This window comes from Xiphophorus maculatus, chromosome 2, assembly GCF_002775205.1.
Source record: "Xiphophorus maculatus strain JP 163 A chromosome 2, X_maculatus-5.0-male, whole genome shotgun sequence".
Lineage (NCBI taxonomy): Eukaryota > Metazoa > Chordata > Actinopteri > Cyprinodontiformes > Poeciliidae > Xiphophorus > Xiphophorus maculatus.
Window position 1 is genome coordinate 8,884,195 of NC_036444.1, and position 23,348 is coordinate 8,907,542.

At 36.6% G+C, this 23,348-nt stretch overlaps 4 protein-coding genes across 7 annotated transcripts; 3 read left to right on the forward strand and 1 right to left on the reverse strand.

The window, feature by feature from the left end:
* Nucleotides 1-1,917: 1,917 nt before the first annotated feature.
* On the reverse strand, nt 1,918-12,244 carry LOC102234165 (calcium and integrin-binding family member 2-like). 2 transcript variants are annotated; one of them, XM_023344167.1, is made up of 6 exons: nt 12,049-12,244; nt 5,665-5,699; nt 3,158-3,269; nt 2,544-2,691; nt 2,248-2,443; nt 1,918-2,141 (listed from the first exon to the last, which is right to left on the reverse strand). In XM_023344167.1, the coding sequence occupies exons 3-6, from the start codon at nt 3,224-3,226 to the stop codon at nt 2,120-2,122; spliced, it is 435 nt and encodes a 144-aa protein (XP_023199935.1). In that variant the 5' UTR covers nt 3,227-3,269; nt 5,665-5,699; nt 12,049-12,244; the 3' UTR covers nt 1,918-2,119. The 2 variants fall into 2 exon arrangements, with proteins under 2 accessions (XP_023199935.1, XP_005798303.1); XM_005798246.2 differs by lacking the exon at nt 12,049-12,244 and adding an exon at nt 7,493-7,932.
* lrrc61 (leucine rich repeat containing 61) lies at nt 8,231-11,683 on the forward strand. Of its 2 annotated transcripts, XM_005798244.3 has the most exons (10): nt 8,231-8,337; nt 8,431-8,467; nt 9,361-9,456; nt 9,529-9,675; nt 9,768-9,828; nt 10,127-10,212; nt 10,298-10,363; nt 10,468-10,536; nt 10,666-10,791; nt 11,023-11,683. In XM_005798244.3, exons 1-10 carry the CDS (start codon nt 8,335-8,337, stop codon nt 11,127-11,129), a joined length of 798 nt encoding a protein of 265 aa, XP_005798301.1. In that variant the 5' UTR covers nt 8,231-8,334; the 3' UTR covers nt 11,130-11,683. The 2 variants fall into 2 exon arrangements, with proteins under 2 accessions (XP_005798301.1, XP_005798302.1); XM_005798245.3 differs by having other exon boundaries at nt 8,234-8,467.
* Nucleotides 12,245-14,374: 2,130 nt separating the features above from the next.
* On the forward strand, nt 14,375-17,782 carry LOC102233485 (dnaJ homolog subfamily A member 4-like). Of its 2 annotated transcripts, none has more exons than XM_005798243.3 (8): nt 14,375-14,507; nt 14,827-14,968; nt 15,893-16,067; nt 16,161-16,265; nt 16,359-16,586; nt 16,681-16,911; nt 17,001-17,101; nt 17,199-17,782. In XM_005798243.3, the coding sequence occupies exons 2-8, from the start codon at nt 14,837-14,839 to the stop codon at nt 17,412-17,414; spliced, it is 1,188 nt and encodes a 395-aa protein (XP_005798300.1). In that variant the 5' UTR covers nt 14,375-14,507; nt 14,827-14,836; the 3' UTR covers nt 17,415-17,782. The 2 variants fall into 2 exon arrangements, with proteins under 2 accessions (XP_005798300.1, XP_023199940.1); XM_023344172.1 differs by having other exon boundaries at nt 14,830-14,968.
* Nucleotides 17,783-19,113: 1,331 nt separating this feature from the next.
* rab8b (RAB8B, member RAS oncogene family) lies at nt 19,114-22,510 on the forward strand. Its single transcript, XM_005798242.3, has 8 exons — nt 19,114-19,377; nt 20,777-20,837; nt 20,934-20,994; nt 21,088-21,165; nt 21,306-21,395; nt 21,485-21,550; nt 22,168-22,218; nt 22,301-22,510. The coding sequence occupies exons 1-8, from the start codon at nt 19,254-19,256 to the stop codon at nt 22,391-22,393; spliced, it is 624 nt and encodes a 207-aa protein (XP_005798299.1). The 5' UTR covers nt 19,114-19,253; the 3' UTR covers nt 22,394-22,510.
* The last annotated feature ends 838 nt before the right edge of the window (nt 22,511-23,348 follow it).

Below are 23,348 nucleotides of genomic sequence, written 5' to 3' on the forward strand. Positions count from 1 at the left end.
TGGGGAAAATTTGCTGAAAGGCGTGTAGCTGATATTTACAAATGTTTTTGCTGCCATCAGAGAGCTTCACTTATTTTTACAGGAAACTAATTTGAATAAAGATTTTTAAAAGTCCGCATTCAACAGCAATGGGGAAATAAGCAGAAGGTTCTAAAATGCCTTTTAGTATCTTTTATCATGTGCTTTTTTTTCTTTACTTTTGTAGTTACTGCTTTAGTGGGGCCTATAAACGATAATAAAGCTCATATTCATGCTCATGTGCCTGCATGAATTTGTATCTCAGTGTATCTGCACTTACAGTAGACGGCAATACATGTGCTTCAGTGTTGTGTTTGTGTTTTAGAAATTAGAATGTAAGGTGTTTCCCCTATAAGTCCTCTAAGGGAAACCAGGGTATGTTTAACTGCCAAAATGTTAATCATCCAGTTTTTGTGACCTTTCTGCTACCAGCTCTTTCACAACTAAGAACTGCATGATAGAATGTCACTATTAAGAAAATTAATAACAGTGTAAAGTCGTAGCAGATCATTACGTAATAAGCATGTGATTGTGCAACAGTGGAAAACAAACTACAAATGGTATAAAGCTGCAATGGATAATTATTGCATAAGTTCCTCATTGAGCAATAGTGGTATCTCTGTATGATATTAAGAAATGCACTTCATCTTCATCAAATTCACACAACATGAAACACTTCACATTTCACAAGGGTGGTTGACTTATTCTCTCCTTTACTAATGTTACTAAGTCTAGGTCATTGCAACACATTAATACACTCAGACTCATGTTTAAGGAGTGAATCTCCTCACCATCAACTCTTTCTGTGTCCCCTATGGTTTATGTGTAAAATGTCTTATGGCTTCAATGGGTTGGCAATCTTCCTAGTCTTTTATGCAATGTGTGAGTTTTTTCTCTTTTGGTGTCAGAAACGTTTAATCGTAGTCCTATTATCACGTCGCATTGTAGCTTTTTTGCTGATGATCCCAGTAAGACCAGTAATTATCGAGGCTCTGGAATATTTGATAAAAAAAATAAAATAAAATAAAATTGGGAGATAAGAGTAATCCACAGGTGTCAAACTCCAGTCCTCAAGGGCCGGTGTCCTGCAACTTTTAGATGTATGACCTAAAGCTCATACATGAATATCCAGAAACACAGTGGGCTTGGTACAGAGTGCACAGAATCAACACAGAACACTGTGCTCAATACATACATAATGCAAATCTGTAGCACCAAAACCAACACCTGGTAATCATCAACCATCATAGGCAAGACCATTTCCTCTTGGTTTCCAATGAGATCGCCTCTGTGTGCAGGATTTAAGAATGTGTTTGAATACTGGGGCAGATCATTCCTGACTACATCCTCCTGAAGTAAAATGATTATGTTAATTCCTAACAGAAAGCAGCTGTCCAAACCAACTTGACAGAAGATGAAAATATTCATCTGAGTTCAAATTGATGTCACTGATAGAATTATGAACACTGCTTTCTAGCAGAAAAGGAAAATGTCCAGGAAAAAGTTTGTGAACATACGCTCAAGCGTACTAGTTTTACACAGCAAAATAACAATCTGAAGTGCACTACCAAGTTTGTAATAAAGTAATAAAGTCCTATTTAAGTTACATGTCATGTCATTTAATTCTATTTTTAATCTGACAAAAGAGACTCATGAGAACACAGATTCTTATTTACTGAACATGTCTAGATTGGCTTTTGATGCAACTGTATACTTTTTTTTTTTTTTGTACCCCTCCAGGTGGTCTTTTTTGTGGGCTCTAGTGTCCCTTATATGACAGTGGGCTGACAGGAAATGGGGGAGGAGAGGAGGGAAGACATGCGGCAAATATCGTCGGGTCCGGGAGTCGAACCTGCGACGGCTGCGTCGAGGACTGAAGGCCTCCAAATATGGGTCGCGCTAACCCCTACGCCACCACGGCACGCCCAGCAACTGTATACTTTTACCCTAAATTTGGGATTGCAGGTTTTCTTTAGATAAGGCCACATTAAGAAGAGTTTATGTCTAACTGAAGATCAGAGTAGTGATGTGGTGGGGATAGCTCTGGTTCAGTCCCCAGGTTTATGAAGCTGCTGACATCAAAACGGTCAAATGATCCATCTCAGATACGGATATGAAAGGTGCTGAAAGAGTATTGAAAACAGCAGTGTTAATTTCAATTAATAGGAATGTTTTTTGGAGAAACAACTCTACAACATAGGGTTAAAACACTATTTAAGCTAGCATTACCTTAAAAAATCTGGAGCCCTGGTTATCATGTTTTCAAAGTCAGCGTAGGAGAGTTTATTGTCTCCATCCAAATCTGCCTCCTCAATGGCTTTCTCACACACCAATTCAACCTCCTCAGGAGTCAATTCCTCCTTTGTCAGCTTATTTAAAGTCTTCTCAAGATCCTCCTTGCACAGGTAATTATCCACGTTGTAATCTAAGATGGAAATAAATGTGAGTCAATTACTTTGAAACATAATTTCATAAAATTAAATGGTATATAAAGGCATGAAAGCCTTTTTACATGTTGTTATTACCATATATCTTAAAGGCATATATGGCTTTAAGTTCTCTTGGAGCCATTTCACTGAGGACTGAGAACATATCTACAAATTCATTGAAACTGAGGTTCCCCATCCCATCCTCGGAGAATGACTCCACAATCCGATTGCGGAATGGGTTTTCCTGCACATCAGGCAAAAATATTCAGAGTAATGCAAATGACGTTAAGCAAAAATATACTGAAAATGTTCTCATTTCACATGAAAATCACTTGTGGTTTTAGTAGCTGAATAGTTTGGTAAGACATTAACTTCATAATTCAAAAGAGTTTTAGAAACAGGCATGTGATTTTGCATATTGCATTTATTGGATTTTGCTGACCAAAAACTTCAGAAGATGCTATTCAAACCAATCTGGTCAAACATTTTTTTAATCAAAAATGTTTGACTTAGGACTGGTTTCTTTAAGCTTTATAGATTTAGATTAGGCTGATAAAAAATTATTTATGGTTAAAAATAAATTATGTCCTTTAATCAAGAAATAGATGTAAGTTAACAGTTCAGAATGCAGGGGAAATTTTAAGAAATAACAAAGTGACATAAATAAGATGTTTTGAAAACGTTTTTAAAGATGATTATCTTTGTTTTACCTTTAATTCTGGCATGTCAACAATCAGCGCTAAAGGCAGTTTACAATCCGGTTCATTGGTGTAGTCCATTGGTACAAGATGTGGAGCCAACTCATGATATCTGCTGTGCAACCTAAGGTGAAATGCAAAGCAGATTGGAACAAATGTAATTTATAATTTGCAAAATATATTATTATACATAATATTCCCCTTCTTTGCATCCATAGTGTTAAAAGTAACGTCAACCAAACCACCAAAGCTACAACAGCTTTGACCTTCCTTGCAAGGCTGTCTCTTAAGTTAAGGAGTGTGTGTAGTCATTTTTATCCTTCATTTAGAAGCATATTTGGTAGACAAGAAGGCACGGCTCTCTGCATACGAAGGAGGGATACCCCTGCTAGCACGTTGCTGTGAATTTCTGGAAATGTATGCCACACCTTTTAAGCACTGCAATTGATGGAACATTCTTTTTAAGGGAAAGTTGGCTATGCAAATTTAGTCTGCGTTGCCTCTGTGCCAAAAAGGAACTTACAGAAATCCGTTGAGTAATAGTTACATCAGTTACCATGTGGATTTTAAATAAACAACTGATAAACCCACATTTAACTAAAATTTTTGCTTTAGCCAACTTATTGTCTCCTCTTAGGACAAAATGTGGCTACCTCCCTTTGTTGGGACCCTCAAACTCATTTAATAGAAAGTCATAAAGAGCCCATCTAAACACTATTTACTGTCACCTTTACTTTTCACAACCTTCTTTGTGGATCTTTTTTTTAACGATGTTTTTTATGGCTCAGGCAGCCTTTATTTGAGAGTGGTTAGACAGGAAAGTAGGCAAAAGTGGGGGAGTATATGTGGCAAAGATCACCAGATTGGGACTTGAACTTATGACCTCCACATTGATAACAAGGGCCTCCATATGAAGGTTGTGCTTTACCCCTGTGCCACCACAGCCCCCCCTTCTTTGTGAATCTTAACATAATAGCTTTATTTTTCAACTTCTAAGAACTAAGAACATACACGGAAACATAAGCAACACTACTCAGCTCTCTGAAGAAAAATATAGGCCGTTTTTACATGTCAGTCTCCTGGTGAGTGATATGAAAAGAGAGGTGATGCTACCCATTAATTCAGTTGTGCATTGCTATAAATTTTCAAGATTTTGAAGTGTCCTCAAACTCCAATGCAACAACATTTTCTTGATCTCCATGGACAACAGCTTCTATCCTTCATATTTTAGTCAAGAGCAAGTTCTGAGATACTGAATGAGTCTTATTCACTGTCATTCTTGATCACAGTTTTCTGTTTGTGTCCTGACTGCGTCTTGCTTACTGGTGTTGATCAGCTCATTTACCTGTAATCACTTAGGAAACACTTTATGCAAAACAGATTACAAGTGAGAGACAACATTCAAGCTTCTTATGGTAACACACCTTTACATGAGTTTTGGGTGATAAATCTGGTTAAACTGCAGACTAAACGGCAACAGAAGAAGAGGGCAAGCTAAATCCGGCTTAAGTTTGTCAATGCTTTGGGTAACAGGAAAGGAGGAGTTCTTGGAAGACATCATTGAATCAACTTAACAGGAACCTTACCTCAGAACTACTCAAAATGTATCTGTTTCAACATAAATAGTAACAGAAGACTATTCAACAAATTCATATTTCATAAGGTACCTTTATCAAAAAGGTACCAAGATTCTCACACTATTCTGGTTAATCCATTATTTTCCAGCTGGGAACCGTCATCTTAGACTTTGAAATGTATTTCTCATAAATCTGTAGAAAATTGTTAGAACATCTAAGGCAGGGGTCCCCAAACTTTCTCCTGTGAGGGCCAAATAACTTGTCCCTTCTCTGATGGGGGGCCGGGGTCAGTTTGTAACAGAAAAAGTGTGACGATTGTAAGACTGCTAAACATAAAAATGTATTGTTTTTCAGAAAGCACAATCAAATAACCTTTTCTGGATTCTTCAGAGAACAAAAGTCAGGAAATAACACTATTTATGAAATAAATAATAACCAAATAACACTGGGTTCTCCACATAAAAAAAAGGGTTAGGGTCAATTATATGCATGTATAAAACAGTTACTAACTAGTAGTTAATAATAAATAAAGTTCATTACTAAGGAACATTTATTTTATTGCAAAAGTCCAACTTATCAAATAAAAATGCACATATATGAAAATGCTCTGGTATTGTTCAGGGGGCCGGACCAAATGTGGAGGCGGGCCGCATCTGGCCCGCGGGCCGTAGTTTGGGGACCACTGATCTAAGGTAACTTCCACAAGATCCCGCAGGCAGATTTAGGCAATAAAGCTTTGAGGGGAAAACAATCTGGAGAGGTTATTTTTTTATTGTAGAACCTTGTTTAACAAGGAAACTTTAACATACATTTAACATACAGTACAGGCTAACATAATCACTGATTTCATGGTCAAAACATGTGGTCAAATGTTAGTCTGGTGATCATCAGAACACATTGCCAATTAATGAGAATCAAACAATACAAAGAAAAATATCTTACCGCAAAATTTCTTTGCGAGTGAAAAATGTGCAGTCCTGCAATAAGAGAAGACAGAAGATCAAAGCTCTAGTTCAAAAGAAATAAATTATATATGTCAATCAGACACAACATGATATTTCCAAAAATGCAGTTCTTGTGTTGTATTGGTGTTGCAGCGTTTAGTGTCCATAAAAAGTGCTCCAAGAAAAGAACAGTGATAAACTGAGTCACTGCTGCATGTAGAAGGCAAAGAGGCGTGCTCATACTGGTCATATTATTATGCCTCATTAATTGATACATATTTTTTTAATGACATTGTTTGAAGTATAGCATCAGCCTGCATCAGTTACTCAGTGACCCATCTATCAAATCATATTAAATAGTGTTACAGATTTTCTAAACGTAGCACTGGTCTCAAACGCGGGTCCTCAAGGCCTTGTTCTGCAACTTTTAATTGACCCTCTGCTTCAGGACACGAATATTAGCTCATTAGCAGAGCTCTGTAGACATTGACTGCATGCTGGTGAGGCATTTAATTCAAGAGTGTAGGACAAGGAACACATCTTAAAGTTGCAGAAGTCTGATCCTTGAGAACTGCAGTTTGAGACCGCCAATAAAAAGCTTGACCAGGTGTCTGGTTTCTGTAAAGCGCTGATGGCTGTGAGAGTACACACAGCAACATGATCTGCTGTTGTCTAACATGCATGTGTTGGCACATGTGTTGGCTATATCCAATAGCCCAACTGAAGAACGCCTTGGTTTACGTCAGCCTTCTGTACTGTCTGACCTGTGTTCGTAGGTGTAAGAAACAGCACATAATACAGCTGCGGATTTCTAGAACAAACTGTACTGTAAATGTCTGGAGTATAACAGTGATTGTGTCTTACACCAGATGCTTTAGTTTAGTAACAGTATGTATCCCATGTTTGTGTAAATGCCTCTGAAGCTCAGAAAGACGCTTGAGCTGTAGGGGTAAGAGCCTGAAAATCTGAATAGGGAAAAATACTAACAGGACAAAACAAAGAGCAATGGGATTCTAAAAGGAATTTTTAAAGAGCACTATAGTAACCAGAGCGACTCTTGAGAACTAAGCTGAGTCCTGAGAGTAGAGTTTCATGACATATCACTGGCTTGGCATCAATTATTAATCCCACAGTAAATCACAAGGTGAACTATTGCACACGGAGTGCTGTATTATCAGACTGATACTTGGATTACTAGTTAAACTGGACATTTTTTTTTCATACAATGAGTTTGTGTCCATTCTTCAATGTTAAGTCTAATCTGAATGTCAAGTCAATCAGATCATTTTAAATCATTCCTCAGTGAACAAGAAGCTTAGAATACAATGTAATTGATTTTAGATACCAATTTCCTATTCTCAGTTTTCAATATGAAAAACGAAAAAACAATATATCATAATACAAACAGGTATAGATAATGCCTAACATAAAAAAATGACAGCAAATAAAATGGAGTACAAAATTTCACTTTTGCAATGGTATTTTTCTCTCATTGTCATCTTATTTGGAAAAGACTAAAGAGCAGGGACAATTGCATTGATAAACCTTAAAACTCCTACATGTTCTGTTAAGTAACCTAACAGAAACAGGAGACACACTTTTTACTTTTCTATAGTCCTCAGAGTAATAATAATAAAAACACAAACTCAGTCAGACCTCGAAGAAAAAAGTCCTGATTGGTTCATCTCTAACTTTATCTAAATATCTTTCAATTCAAAATGCTTATAATATATTTTGAGTAAGAAATATATTTTCTTATAAGGACGTTATGCATCACTTTCCTCCATCCTCCATCATAATACAAACATAGCATCCATTCATCTTACCTGATAAGCATCAAGTTGCTCATCTGTGAATATTGTTTGCTTATTACCCATCTTTATCAAGTAATTTGTTGCTTGTACACATTCAAAGCAAATAATGTCCACCACCTTTTCTCAGAGAAAGGCATTTAGGGAGTCGGTGGAGTCAAAGTCTCCACACAAGTTGAGCCAAGTATTGTTGCAAGAACTTAAAAAAGATTGTTGTTGATGTCCATTCAGGAGATTCCTGCCATGAGAGCAAACATTCGCTGGAAAATAAATTTAAAAAGACCGTAGAGCAGGTGTCTTTTCACAGTTGAGCCAGAGGATTTTTCTGCAAACCCTGTTGAGCGCAAACTGATCTGCTTCTCCTTAAGAACCCAGGTGGTGTTTCCAACAGGGTGCAGACAAACCAATCAGACAACCCACAGGCAGATAAATAAGTAAACATGAACTAGAACCTACTGGCAACAAGGTTGATATAACAGCAAAGAAGATCCTTTAGATAAAAACTTCTATTGAACGATCACATTATTTTATAAATATTGAAAAAAAAAATATTCTAAGGAGATCATTTAAAGAGCATCATGTAAAGTGAGGCCTAGTTCAAATGTATATATGTCAATTAAATCCTGTTAATGATCAAAAACCATATATATATATGTAAAATTTAGTTTTTATCAAAAAACCTGTTGCACCTGAAGTAAAATAAACTAGTTCATCTTCAGCTCCTTAACTCAGAGATGATCGCTTCCCTGAAAACTCTCCCCCCGTTGAGCTGCAGAGGCTGGTGTGATGTCCGTCTCTAATCCACCTGCCTGTTATTACAGCACCAATGAGCGTGTCCTTATCCCACCTCTGGACAAATGGTAATTTCACGCTTCGTAAATAATTCCTGTCTTGATTTGCGCTGGTTTAATTGTCACCCTTCGTGACATTTGTTTGATTTCTAACTACCAAAGTTGCCCAGCATGGACTACAAGCGAGAAAAGGAGCAGGGTAAGTTTCACTGATAGCTTGTTGCTACGTTACTGTGTTAGCCTCTAGCAGCCTGTGCTATCTGTAGCTAACTGTCCAGAGAAAAAATGAAGCTAACAACGCGTCTGTGCTTGTTATTCTTCCTGTTGCTTCGTCATCTCTAGAGAGAAAAAAATAAACATGAGCTCTACTACTATTTTATTTCACACACCCGCTCTCTTTTTATGTGATGAATGATTATCATAATTTTTCCTAGCTGCTGCCATAGGAACGACGCTCACTGTTAGCACAAATGTAGCTAACATTATTTAACGCTGCTGCTAGGTGAACGTAAAGAAAGTTCACATTTCTCATGTATTTCTTCTCAAAGATAAGACATAATTGGTGCTCCTATTTTTTCACCAATATTGTTTTTCTACTTGTATTTCCTCTTGTTTACAATTCAGTATGCTAAATTCAAAAAGTAAAATGAAATAAAATAACGGACTGGTATTTACATAAAGACACCATCCTCATTATCTATGCTTCAGTGAGTGAGGAGAATTCATGTGTAGGACTCACAGTGCCTTAAGCACAGTAAAGCAAACATAGCTCCCTCAGCTGTTACTCATGCATGCTAGTGGGATTATAACATTACACAACAGTGAGCACATCAGCACATCTGTTGTGACCCTCTCCTTTGGAGCTATCAGTAAAAATGCTCTGTGTGCTGTCAGGAAAAAAATATATATTAATATGCTGCTTCTATTTAAAGTTTCTTTTCCCCTCGCCTTTAACAGAACAAACAGTGCTTCCAGCATTTTCTTTTGCATCGCTGAGTCACAAATTATAGGATCTGTAGTTGTACTGCATATTTAAGAATAGAAAGTGAATGTGCTTTGTTTTGTACGGTCTTGTCACTCTGGTTCCCTCAGATGCAGAGTGTGAGAAGATCAGCGCTGTGCTGCTGAAGTCACGGACAGGAGAATTTGATTTGGAATCCATTCTGTTTCTGAAACTCAGAGTTCTTGGTAAGGATTAGTGCATGTTTTAAATTTTTATGTTCATTCAGTTACTATAAAAATTAGCTTTTTGTCTTTAAGGTATACATGACCTTGGATGCATTGGGGAATGTGTAAATTTGGAGAGGCTGGACCTATTTGGGAACAATGTCACAAATATAGGACCTCTATCATCTCTTCGTCTTCTTTCTGTGCTTAATTTGTCTTCTAACAGAATCTCTAATATAGGTAAGGCAAACAGGCTTTATTTCTTTTCCTTTTTTTCAGAATGACATTGTGTAAAATTTATTTATGTTCTCTGTTTTTGGTTGTTTTCCCAGAGCCACTTCGTAGTTGTGAAAATTTACAAACTTTAAATTTAGCTGGTAATGTCATATCCAGGTATGTTACAAATTTACATGCTAATAGTATTGTAAAACAATATTTTAATATTCTATAAAAATAAATCAAAACCGTTCATTTTGAATTGCTGGTTAATGTCACTGATTACAAATTGGATAAAGTTTTTCTGCCATTATTCTAGTTTTAGAATGTATACAAATAAACTAGGTTTTACTTCAACTCATTTGATAAATGCTGAAACCTTTTCATTATAATTAGATGTTGTCACTTATTTATTAAGGTCTATGCTGAATTAGATAAAAAAAAACCTTACTTCTAATGTGCTGCTTTTTGACAGCACTGAGAGCCTACATTGCCTTGTTTCTCTGAAAAAGCTAGAGAACATACGTCTGAGAGACAACACTTACAATTACAGTAACCCAGGTAATTTATGAGAAATTTATCTGCAATTCCAGTAAATGGAAGATGGTGATTAATGTTCGTTATGTTGCTGCTTTGGTTTTGTCAGTGTGCAGGAGTGCATCATACAGAGCTGTTGTACTCGAGATGTTCCCGAACATCAAAGTTCTGGATGGTAAGATTTATTTTTCTGTGATTCTTTATCTTGGCAGTATTATTAGTGAAGGCATTGCTTTGTTTTGGCTGAATATGCGACATATTATCCGTTTTAAATTACAGGAGAGAGAGTTGTTGGACGAGGAAGTGAATTGTACCAGTTATGCAAAGACATTGATGAGACCATAAAAGGTATTATTTTTTTGTTTGCTGCAAATATACTTCTACTCAATGACCAACAACAGTCTTACATGGATGTATATTTAATGCAATGTTTTCGTAAAATATTGTTGAAATGTTCATTTTTCTCTAAATGATCAGCTGGTTCATACAAGAATGGGCAGCTCATTGAACATCCCGATTGCAAGCCATGGGTAGAAGATGGTTACTGGGAGATAAAGCGATCCAACAATGCCATTATTGAAGAAGCCTACAAACAGTTCAATGGTGAGGTTTGCTGTATTTTTCTGATACTATTTATGCTGATATTACAAGTGTGCCTGAGTAGATTAGATGAGCATGAAAAGTTTATCCAAAAATATTTACAATTGTGTATATAATGAATCTCCTTTTGAGTTTCACTTTTAAAAATAAATAACAGTATTGAACTAACTTCACAGTGTCATTCTAATGAATTAATGTCACCTGTTCATGTAATTGTCTTTTTTTCCCCTCCAGATGTTCTTCATGAATGCAGACTCTTGAACAACAGAGCCACACATTTGATTTCCCAGACGGAGAGATCAATGAGCTTGAAGAAGCAGCCAAAGCAATACGCCATCTGAATTGGGCTATTTTGTACAAACCTTTTATGTAACTTTCAGCCGCCTTTTTTGCTTTGTAATGATGTACTATGACAGATGTACTGTAGCTTTTTTCCAACAACCATGCTATATCCAAATGCTTTTTAAATATCATTGCCTGACACACGTGCTCCTTGCCGCAGTGTGAACTTCGCTGTTACTGTATTCATCCTATGCATTGGTTAAGAGAATAAATACGGAGGCAGTTTGAAAACCTTGACCCATACTGATGCCCCTCAGTTTGGCTCATCGATGTCTTAACTTGCACAATGTGCATTTTGTACAATGCTGTAGCCTGAAGTAATGCTGATAGCTATGCTGCTCATTAGAATTTGTATTGGTCTTTGCTTACAGGGTGTCCTTAATTTTACGTTGCTGGTTAATTTAAAGAGTAAATGTGTCCTCTATTGTATGTTTTTGTTGTGCATATGCAAAGATTGACTGATTGATTGTTGGCTCTTTCTACCTGTTTTTTTTTTTTAATTATAGGATTTCTCTGTGCAACCAACTTGCTGAAAATACATTATTTAAAAGCCTGTCAATGTGTATTTAATTCTGACTTTATTTAGAATAAATTCAGATAAGATGCATACCACTTTCCGATCAGAGCAAAATATGTATATTGTGATGAATTTGTTTTTGTAAGTCATAAGGCAATCCCACAAATAATGCCATGCTGCCACCTGCTGGTGATTGTCCAATACACTTATAAACAACCTAACACAGACATTAGACACGCATTGGTCATATTTGATATTTATCTGTAATAGAAACGTTGGAATTTAGTTTACTGCTTTTCCTTGTTGAAGAAAGTAATTATTTGAACCACTATATACAGGTACAGTCATCGGTTTATATTTTAACAAATTTTGTTTATTTTGACAGCCGGAAGTTTGCTTACGTCTTTTCCAGCTTGACAAGTGCCGCCGCCGCTCCTCAGAGCTCGACCTCGTCTACCTCACGATCGCAGAAAACATGTGGAGGTCAACGAAGTTCAAGACCACTTTGACAGACTTGAAAAATTGTCTCTTTAGAATAAAAAAATAAAACATTTGAATGATTAAGGCCTCAAATACTAATTAGAAGAAGAGTGTCTTTTTTTGATCAGATTTCCTAAGTTCTAAGTTTTTATGTTGTCTTGCAATGTTAATAAACAAGATTTGTATTAAAATAGGCCTGTTAGATTATAGCTCTCTCCAAAATTTGCTCTCTAAACTATTTTGCAAGTTGCTCTTCACCCACTGCCCTTTTGATGCAGACAGGAATCATGTGAAGACATTTGAGAAGCTAACTTAAAATAACCTCCAAGGAGAGCTAACAGCTAAACTTCGCATTATGTTCACAGTCATGAAGAGCTCCATATATAAGCTCGATGCAAATCAGATTGTTAATTCAGTGAAATCTGGACCTATACTTTGTCATAATGCATCCAATTGAGAAGAAACTCTGTGGCTGCATTGAAACGCTTTTGCACTTTTGCAAAAACACATTTCCACTTTTCCCATTCATTTTTGCCAGCAATGCATGCTGGTTCTTATACTTTGCAACTTTGATATAAATTATTACATGCTTGAAGCACTGCTGGGTTTATGTCCTATACACAGAACACAGGCTAAATCTGAAAAATGCAATCCTTTCCACAAAATGAAAATTATGCAGATGTCTACAAAAAGCATAGTCTGGTCTTATTTATAATTTCAGCACTGACCCTAGCGTCCGAGTTAACCTTTGCTTCAGCTAATTTGTAGCAGGGGTTGCCAACATACAGTCAACTCGAGCTGCAAGGATCAAGCTGATTCTTTAAGGTTTGCACATCAAACAGAAAATAGTTTTTATTGCTTTTATTTAAACAGTCAAGAGTTGAAAATAATCTTGTAGTAGCTCCAACAGCTGTCTTTGCTCTTTGCATTTTTTCCAAGGACATCAGTACTTCGCTCAAATGTAAGCTAACCAGCCGAGTCACTTTAGTTAGACCTGCATATCTCAGATACTATCTGTCTGAGTGGCAGCAGTCTTTAGTTAACAGTATTCAGAGGACATCTTGTACCTTGTGATGTTCCAGCAGGACTCCCAATGTAACAGAGCAAATAAACATGTCCTCACAAAAGCATTACTGTCTTACACTTTGAAGCAGTGACTATCCTGCTTGTTCAGTTGTTTGTTTTAATGACAAAGGATTGTTAACCAAAACTTTATTTCTATTTGTTTTCCATTTATTGTGTATATCCACTTACCCTTGAAGAGCAGATGCCTACTATATATATATATATATATATATATATATATATATATATATATATATATATATATATATATATATATATATATATATATATATATATATATATATATATATATATATATATAAGGTCACCAGTCCATGACAGGGCAAGTTAAAGACATTGGACAAACAACCATGCTCACACACTCATACCTGGGAGCTATTTAGAGTGACCAGTTAACCTAACAGTGATATTTTTAGACTGTGGGTGGAAGCCGGAGTGTCTGAAGAGAACACACACATACTCAGGGAGAACATGCAAACTCCATGCAAAAAGACCCCAGACCAGGATTCAAACCCAGGACCTTCCATTTTAGCTGCAAGGCAAAAATGTGTTACCAACTGTGCCACTGACTGCCTTTATTTTGTAAAAAATAAATGGGTGCTAGTGAAATTCCTTCTTTTAATACGCCCATGCCCTGTCTCAGTCCAATCTGCATACTTATCGAAGAATTCTAGTGTCCATCTAATTTTTGTCTGTTATCATTTCAGCATATCCATCTAATTTTCAATGTTTCCACTGAGTGCAGATAATCCTAGAGGTAGCAAGGCCTCCTTGCCATCATAATCTTTAGCTCCCTCCACATATTCTCTGTCAGTCAGATTTAAGTAAGGACTGGGCCGCTCCAAAACATAATAATTCCCGCAATAAAAACATATGGATACATGTAACAGATTTTTGGAATCTAAATCTGTCAGTGGTAATTAACTGTTAACTGTTGTTGCTGAATTTGATTTGTATGTAACAGCAACACTATCCCTCCATTCCCCTCTCTCGGAGCGGTGTTGCATAATATTATTTGAAAGACCTTCACCTATTTCCCGTATTTGAAGACAGGAATTAGGTCAACTCATTCGAGAAGCCGGTTTGGGAGCGCCACCCCTCTCTCGCGCGCCATTTTTTTAAGCTCTGGTATTTTCTAGACTCTGCGTAAGTCTACGACACATCCGGGTGGCGCTGCCCGGAGCTCTCCAGAAACTTCTGCACAGCGGTTCGGCTATAAGAAGGAGCCGTGTCCTCCTTGTCCAGTGTCAGTTAAACAGCTCTTCGTCAGGGTGAGACAGAGAAAATACAGCAAGTAAGTGGGATACTTTTTTACTGTTACACTGATTTTTATAAAGCTACGGGCTACATTAAGGGAGTTTAATTAAGCTCAGTGGTAAGAGTAAGCTGCTGTTTTTAATATCATTTAACCAACCTTTAACGTCAAGTTTAATATGCAGTCTGGTTAATTCATTTTTGTGTATTAAAACTGAAAGAGGAAATAACATTTTAAATATTATCTTTATAAGAGGACACGTTCACAACTTGTTCTAATTTCTTTTGACATTTTTTATTCCAAGCCGGGTAATACAACGGAATTAAATAGAAGCTATTTTATTAAAATTTTTTTACAGTAGAGTCACCATGGTGCACGAAACTGGTTACTACGATCTCTTGGGGGTCAGCCCAAAAGCCTCGACGGACGAAATTAAAAAAGCCTACAGAAAACTAGCACTGAAATATCACCCGGACAAGAATCCAAATGAAGGCGAAAAGGTAAGCGAAAAATGTAGAGATTACTCTAATGTGTGAAAGTGTTGAGTTAGTGAACCGTTGCTTTCCGTTTTTAAACCTCCTTGTTGAGAGACGAGACAGGAGGAACTTTCTGGAAACATCCACTGCGCTGCTTCTGTGTTAACACCGGGGGAGATTAGACCGGAGTGGAAGAGCTAACCAATTCTGAAATGTATTATTATTTAAGATTACACATTGTAGCACATTACTTTTTATTCCATTTATTGGTTTGTGTGTTTTTTTGTTTTTGTTTTTCTTCAATTTTAATTGGAATTGCAGGAATTGCATTTTAAACAGCTGCAGTTTTTTAAAAGCTAAAATCCTGGGGTAATTTATGTTCCCCAGTCTAAATAGAAATCTCCATGTATATATATATATATATATATATATATATATATATATATGTATATATATATATATATATATATATATATAAAAACGTGTGACCTAAAATCACGAATGACTTAATTTAAAGAAGTTTTGGGGAGGATTTCCCTCAGTCTTCAGATGATCTTTAATAAATGGTGATGGTGACAAATTGATGCATGTCAGTGGGACATGCTATTAGTGCTAGAAAACTTTAAATAACAGAACACTGTGGTGGATTTAGAGAAACCTCTAATATAAGGCAAATCAAACACAATGTTGTTATATCAAAACTACTGTGATCAACTCCTGATATTTTAAGTATAAATAAAGAGCGGTTTTTGAGGGGAAGGCTGATCAGGTAGCACACTAATTTATCAAAACCACCTCCATAGTTTAGCTGATAGAAATATAAATGCTGTTTTAAAATCCAGTATGAAAGAAGAATCAGCCGTCTTTCTTTAGTAGAGAATAAAGTATGTCTAACATGTATAACTGTAAATTTAAAGCCACTTAAAGCTTTCTCTTTTGTTTTAACAGTTCAAGCTCATCTCTCATGCCTATGAGGTGCTGTCTGATCCAAAGAAGAGGGACCTATATGACCAAGGAGGGGAACAAGCTATTAAAGAGGGAGGCATGAACTCTGGGGCTTCGCCAATGGATGTGTTTGACATGTTCTTTGGAGGTGGAGGTCGAATGCAGAGAGAGAGAAGAGGTGGGATACAATTACAAAGTCTAAGAACTCCAACTTGGATGTGATGCGCGTTGAATATTTAGGTTTTAAATTGCATTTTATTTTTTCCTGAAGGAAAAAATGTTGTTCACCAGCTTAGTGTCACACTAGAAGAAATGTACAACGGTTCTACTAGGAAGCTTGGACTTCAGAAGAATGTCATTTGTGAAAAATGTGACGGTAAGTGTTGGACCTTTATTAGGATACTTTTTAAAAAGTCCCAAAACTGTTTCTCAAGACAGAAAATAAATGTACCTTGGTTTAATTTTAAAGGTTACGGTGGTAAAAAAGGGGCTCTGGAGAAGTGTTCGACTTGCAAAGGCAGAGGAGTACAAATTAGGGTGCAACAGATCGGGCTGGGCATGATTCAGCAGACCCAGAGCATATGTCACGACTGCCAGGGACAGGGGGAGAAGTTTAACGCAAAGGACCGCTGTAAGAACTGCAACGGACACAAAATGGAGCGCAAGAAGAAAATTCTTGAAGTTCACATTGACAAAGGTAAGATGTTCTGACTTGAAATATGCAAAAGTAAAATAATCCAATATAATTTAGACGAGGAACTTAGATAAATCATTGATTTTAATTGTTCCAGGTATGAAAGATGGACAGAAAATTACATTTCACGGAGAGGGTGACCAGGAACCAGGACTAGAACCTGGAGACGTTGTCATTGTCCTGGATCAGAAGGAGCACCCACTTTTCCAGAGGCAAGGAGACGATCTGGTAATGAAGATGGACATCAAACTTGCAGAGGCCCTGTGTGGTTTCAGAAAGACCGTCCGGACGTTAGACAACAGATCGCTCATCATTAGCACAATGCCAGGTACAGCAATTCTTTTGGTTGACCAACTGTCTGTACTTGCGTTACTGCTGTTGGGTTTATAGATGTATTAACTTTTTGTTCTCTTTCAGGAGAAGTCATCAAGCACAATGACATCAAATGTGTTCAAAATGAGGGCATGCCTATCCACCGGGATCCCTATGAAAGAGGAATGCTCATCATTCAGTTCCAGGTGAGTTTCTAAATGCATTTTACAAAACCAACACAGATTTTAAGTAGAACTTTTGTGGCGTACCAAGCAACTGGCTGATCATATTTTCTGCTTCCAGGTGGAGTTCCCAGAAAACCACTGGCTCCCAGAGCATCTCATGTGCCAGCTGGAAAGACTGCTTCCTCCCAGAGAGGATGTGATGATCACGGAGGACATGGAGGAGGTGGACCTCTGTGAGGTTGATCTCAATTCACAACAGAAACGCTACAACAGAGAAGCCTATGAGGAGGAAGAAGAGGGTCCCAGAGGCGGAGTGCAATGTCAGACACAGTGATTGTAATCTAGGTTCCAGTTCTTGGTTTTGAAAAAGGTTTGATTCACTGCAGTTTCAAAGTATGGACTTAAAAGAAAAGGACAACGTAAACAACACAACAGCCAATTTTTGATTTTTATATGTGCGTTTGACACAAACATGTAACTGAAGAAGTGGTCTTCTGTTTTGCAAACTGTATTTTCATGTCACTGTTTCTGTATTTTAAGAATTGTTTTTCTTTTATTTGTTTGTATGTATTTGTTATCAATTCTACACTCATTCTTTGTTTTCAGAGCCTGTAAGGATGATTCATATGCTTTCTGTGAAGGTAACGTCAACTGTGACACATTTGGGGTCATTTAATAAAGTATAGGGATCTTCATCTGGAAGTTGTTTTTAATTGCTTGTATTTTACATACACGTTTCAGCATGTATGTCATCACACCACTAGTTTGCACATTGTATTCTTGCCTAATTTGTTTCTGATAAGCAGATGGTCTGAAGGAGAAACCTTTCAAGACAAAAAATTAGTGAAGGTGAAGGAAACCTTTATCTAAGTCCAGTCTAAAGTATAATCACCAATGTATTGTCTATAAAGCCTTTTTTAATGAATGTTACTAAAGGAAGATGCTTTTTTTTTATCAGACTAAAATATTTAAAACCCAATGTCTCCCTAAAGGTCGGAATCCTGAGCAAAGCAGCTATGGCACAAGACCAAAGTGAATTTCTATTAAAACAACTCCAGACTCAAAACCAATATAAAGACTTAACTTATTGTTACATTTGCAGTTCTTTACATAGAAAAAATAAGGTTGGGAGAGTCGGGGTACACTACCTATGTGAAAAACGATTAGAATGTAAACAGCCATAGTAACTGCAAGATAGAAGAAACGAATGATATCACAGGTCTCACTTAACCTAATATAATTGTTTATTTTATTCTGTGCTTTACATTGATATTAAATAGATAATATCAATAATTCATTAGTTATTAATTTGTTTGAACATGTTGCATTCAAAAACATGTTTCACACAGGAAGACCATTGGTGGCGAACCCACCTCCTGATTCAATTTCTCATGTAAATAATAATGGACCTCTGTAAATAGGTGCCCAATACACACATGATTTTAATTTAAAGCTCAAAAATACAGTATTTGTACTGATATGATTTGAGACGTAGAAGTATTTGGTGTTGGCTCCTCTTGGACCAGTCAGTTTCAAGCTCTTGGAATGACTAACAGAAATTAATTTTAAGAAAGACATCATCCTCATTATTGTGAGAATCATTCACAACAGCTAAAAATTGAATTGTTTAAAGCTTTTTAAAATCCTGAACTATTGCGTGTTCTCATTGTACTTGCAAAGTCAGAGCTCTCAAAGTAACCGTAAGTTCTGTTTCTAATATAGCTTGACAGAATGTAGAGAAGTGTCAATGAGATGTAGTGCCAGCATAAACCAATCACCACTGGTTTGTAGCTTATTACACTTTGCAGTGTAAAGTATCTACTTGTGAAAATGTTTATTTTACTTTTTAACAAACAAAAAGTATAGAAATACGTGTTAACGTGTTATATTGCAATCAGCAACAAAACAAACAGTAAATCTCCTGCCCCCTCTCATCTCAGGTGCTACTATTTCTACCTTCATATCCCTTTAAGTCGCCGTTTTGTTTGAAACTGCAAATCCCACAAAGCAAAGCGAAAACAATGACGTCAACACCCCCGGCACCGGTTTTGCTGTGCAGCCAGTCTGCCCCGATTCGGCAGCCGACAGCTGAGGATATCCACCCCGGCGGACTCCGCCTGTTCCTAACGGCATTTTGTAAAGACCTAGACACTGGACTCTATTATTTTTTAAAATGGCGAAAACGTACGACTACCTCTTCAAACTGTTGCTTATCGGAGACAGCGGCGTCGGTAAGACATGTCTGCTGTTCAGATTCAGCGAGGACTCCTTCAATACCACCTTCATATCCACAATAGGTGAGTATCCCGAGGACGCCTCAAGGGAAAAAAAACACACACATTTTAAACTTAAAAATGGTTTACTGAACCTTCGACAAGACTCTGTTGGTAGTAACGTTTGTAAAATAGCAGCTTTATTGCATATCACGGAGACCTGCTTTGTGTTAATGATCTGTGAGGGTTTTAAAGCCAGACAATGGACGTGAGAGGCAAATGGTAATGATTCTTTCCTGTAAGCTTACGTCCATCAATTAGGTTCAATACAGGATACTACACTGATTAATGGCTGATACCATTGATATGATACTGATGTAGTCTCCATAATCTCAAGGCTGCTGTAGGCACCAATGAATATCCCTCTGTACCTATATTCTTTCATTGTTTTTAGCTTTTACAAAATTATCATTACTGTTTTTAATATGTGGATTAATAATGTTATTAGTGATCAACGACAAGATTAATCTAATGCTCAGAGGGCATACACTACTTGGAAATCTCAGGAAAAGTATGGAATTTGATTTGAGTATTTTTCAAGTCTGAATATATATGAAAAAACACATTTGGACAAAAATATTTTTGTTCTCAGACTTTATTCTATGTTAAATGACTAAGCAGAGGATTCTAGCTGTTAGACCATCAATTCACCACTCTTTCCAGAGGGAGAACATAAAATTGAAGTAGGCATTTGATTTAATTTCCAGTCAGTTCTTTAAGCAGCCCATCAGTAGCTACAAATCGTAAACTAACTTCACTTTGCATAGACAAATCATGGTATTCCCTCTTGAAACTCTTTACAAACTACAATTAAGAAACTCTGAGGTGAAAAAGCTAAATGTGAATGCATCATTACACAAATTCATGTCTTGCTGCCAATCACGTTTTGATAATCAGTAAACAAGGCTTGGAGATATGCTCCATTTTAGGGGAGAGTTGGTTATCACAAGAGTATTTCAGGCTTATTTCAACACACTTAATGTAATTGTATAATAATACAAGTTACATGGATCGCTAAGCATTTTATACTCTCCAACCTTGTATTTTTAACCTTATTTAGGGAGGTCAAAGCCTTAGATAAGAGGGTCAAAACTCCCATCACCCATAGTAATTTGCACCATCCAACATCCATCCATTATCCAATTATTTAGCCATCCATCCATCTATCCATCCAACTGTGCATCTAGGTATCTGTCTCGTCAAAACGTAATGTTAGTCACTAGTTTCTCAATTGTTGCCTGTATGTTGCTTTTATGACTTCATATTCTTGTGTTTTTATTATGTAAAGTACTTTGAATTGCCTTTTTGCTCAAATGTGCTATGCCAATATACTTGATTGATTGAAAAATACAGCATTTTGACATGAAAAATATGTAGGAACCCTGAATTCCTTTTTTGAGCCCATTTGTTTGCTCCAACGCAGGTATCGACTTCAAGATCAGAACCATAGAGCTGGATGGGAAACGAGTTAAACTCCAGATTTGGTAGCTAAACCTTTTGAGAGTTTAATCCTGAAGGGGGGGGAAGAAAAACTGTACGAATGTAGCCATATCTTGTTTTTCTTTAATTGATGTTCTCAGGGACACTGCGGGACAGGAGAGGTTTCGCACCATTACCACAGCTTACTACAGAGGAGCAATGGTAAGTCCCTGCCTTTTCAATCTGTTCACTGTAAATCTACCATGCATTTTCATTACAGGGTTGAGAAACTTCAGAAGTTTTTCTCCTCTGTAGGGTATTATGTTAGTCTATGACATCAGCAATGAGAAGTCCTTTGACAACATAAAAAACTGGATTAGAAACATCGAAGAGGTAACCTCACCTTACATAATAATGTAAAATACTTTTTTTTTTCTAAAAGCTGATAAAGAATTGTTAGAATTCTCATGCTTTAGCTTTGTTTTTACTCTCAACAATCTATTTCTTAAAATGATCCTTTTCAATATTTTTAGCATGCCTCATCTGATGTGGAGAAAATGATCTTGGGTAACAAATGTGACATGACTGACAGGAGACAGGTGTCGAAAGACCGGGGTGAAAAAGTGAGTGTCCAGTTAGTCACCAACACTAAAAACATCTCTAGAAAGCAAATGCAGTTTTGAAATAAATACTTTTATTTAATCTCCCTCAGCTGGCTATTGATTATGGAGTGAAGTTCTTAGAAACTAGCGCAAAGTCTGGCTTAAATGTAGAAGAGGTAAGTGAAACATTTTGAGCTTGATAAAAGCAATAGTATCCCTTGTATTTACGCATTTTGTCACATTACAAACAGTTTGTACAGTACTATGTTTGTACAGTATAAACTGTACAAACACAAACAAAATAAATTGCCCTGGCTTAGTTAGATTGAATGTCTCTGAACACCAGATTTTATATCTTGTTGCAGAATCTTAATTGGATTTAGGTCCAATGTATATGCTCAAATTGAAACTATTTGGTTTTAGCTCTGGTTATATGTTTAAGCTGGTGAATTGGTCACTTTTTAAGTGTTGGAGTATTTACCTCTAACACTTAAAAAAATTACAGTATTTAGTAACTAGGTGTTTTTTTTAGGCCAGTTGGTTGCACTGTATTTTATTTAGGACTACCAGAGAAAAGGAGACTGAATGCAAATCCATACCACACTTTTCAGATTTTTATTTTTTAGAAATACCTGTTTACATTTCATATTTATGCTCTACTTTATAGTGGTTCAGTCACGTGAAATTGAAATTGTTTTGAAGTTTGTAATGTAAAAAAAATGGTATTAATACACATAAAATAAATTATTTACATAATAATTAGCATTTTTTATTCTCCTTTTTTTCCTCTCAGGCCTTTTATACTATTGCAAGAGACATATTGAACAATCTGTGCTCAAAGACGGTAGGTAGTGAAGACATTCTTAAAAAAACGATGCTGCTGTTTTTCTTAATGACGCTCAGTTTGTTGCTTCTTTGACTGGTAGACTGACAGCAGTGGTGGAGGAACCGGAAAACCGGTGAAGATTACCGATAAGAAGTCAAAGAGAATTAAATTCTTCAAGTGTTCACTTCTCTAAGCAGCAGGCGGACAGTCGTCACATTTCTATCGTGACCTTGCTTATTTTAGAGGACTCCTTCCTCTCGGGCTTCCTCGCTGCAGCAACACTGCTCTTGCACACACGGTCTTACTGCCACCTGAGGTCTTGGGCAGTTGAGACTCTGCCCTGATTTGCTGATCAGAAGAGTATCGATGGAGACTTGAAGGCCTGATACTTTGTGTCTGCTCATACAAAAGACTCGTGCAGGGGTTTGTAGCTTTCCCTGCAGTGCCTGCTTGCAGTGGGCAATAATTCTGCTGCCGTTTATAATATAAAAAAATGTAGGTTGCACATTGTGGTCTTATTATTTTACATACCGTAGCACCATTTTTATAATATATATATATACTACCTATTATCAGAATTCCTGTGAAAATGCTTTGAGATATCCGGTTTAACCATTGATTGTATGTGTCTGTGTGAAGTTCATGTATGTTACTAAGCTTTTGGCCTTTTTGTTGCACTGACATTAGTTCTGCTGCTAAGGAGAATTGTGATAGAAATTAGAATAGCTAAAAAGAAGCATAGAAAAACAACTTGTATTCTAACATATTTTTATTTATTTATTTTTCATGGAACTTACATTTATAGATGTTTCAGTGTTAAAATGAAACTGTGGAAGGAGTGGTTTTTTTTGTGTTTTTTTTCTCAGAAGCAGGACTGAATTCACAGTGTTATACAAGTGTATTGATTTTGCATGAAAGCAGTAGGGAGATCCCAATGGGGGCTCAGTACTAAGCACAGAGTATCTGACAAAAGAAAATGTTTACAGATAGTATTTGAAAATGTCAACCATATATAGAATGTTGGTGTGTTTTGCTGTTCAGATTGTATATGCATGCATTTTTCTTATGTTTTTGTTTTTTTACTGAAACCGACAATATTTAGTAGATTTTCTACTATTTAGTAGATTCACATTTCCTCTCCATGAAAA

Bases quoted from the DNA above. Each gene is read 5' to 3' on its own strand.
- LOC102234165 (XM_005798246.2), bottom strand. From the start codon at position 7,543: ATGGGTAATAAGCAAACAATATTCACAGATGAGCAACTTGATGCTTAT. The intron at 5,700-7,492 runs GTAAGATGAATG...CTCTTATTGCAG, and splicing joins AGCAACTTGATGCTTATCAG to GACTGCACATTTTTCACTCG. The intron at 2,444-2,543 runs GTAATAACAACA...TTTCCATCTTAG, and splicing joins ATATGCCTTTAAGATATATG to ATTACAACGTGGATAATTAC.
- lrrc61 (XM_005798244.3), top strand. The intron at 9,457-9,528 runs GTAAGGATTAGT...TTTGTCTTTAAG, and splicing joins TCTGAAACTCAGAGTTCTTG to GTATACATGACCTTGGATGC. The intron at 9,676-9,767 runs GTAAGGCAAACA...TTGTTTTCCCAG, and splicing joins TAACAGAATCTCTAATATAG to AGCCACTTCGTAGTTGTGAA.
- LOC102233485 (XM_005798243.3), top strand. From the start codon at position 14,837: ATGGTGCACGAAACTGGTTACTACGATCTCTTGGGGGTCAGCCCAAAA. The intron at 14,969-15,892 runs GTAAGCGAAAAA...TTGTTTTAACAG, and splicing joins ATCCAAATGAAGGCGAAAAG to TTCAAGCTCATCTCTCATGC. The intron at 16,587-16,680 runs GTAAGATGTTCT...TAATTGTTCCAG, and splicing joins TGAAGTTCACATTGACAAAG to GTATGAAAGATGGACAGAAA.
- rab8b (XM_005798242.3), top strand. From the start codon at position 19,254: ATGGCGAAAACGTACGACTACCTCTTCAAACTGTTGCTTATCGGAGAC. The intron at 19,378-20,776 runs GTGAGTATCCCG...GCTCCAACGCAG, and splicing joins CACCTTCATATCCACAATAG to GTATCGACTTCAAGATCAGA. The intron at 22,219-22,300 runs GTAGGTAGTGAA...TTTGACTGGTAG, and splicing joins ACAATCTGTGCTCAAAGACG to ACTGACAGCAGTGGTGGAGG.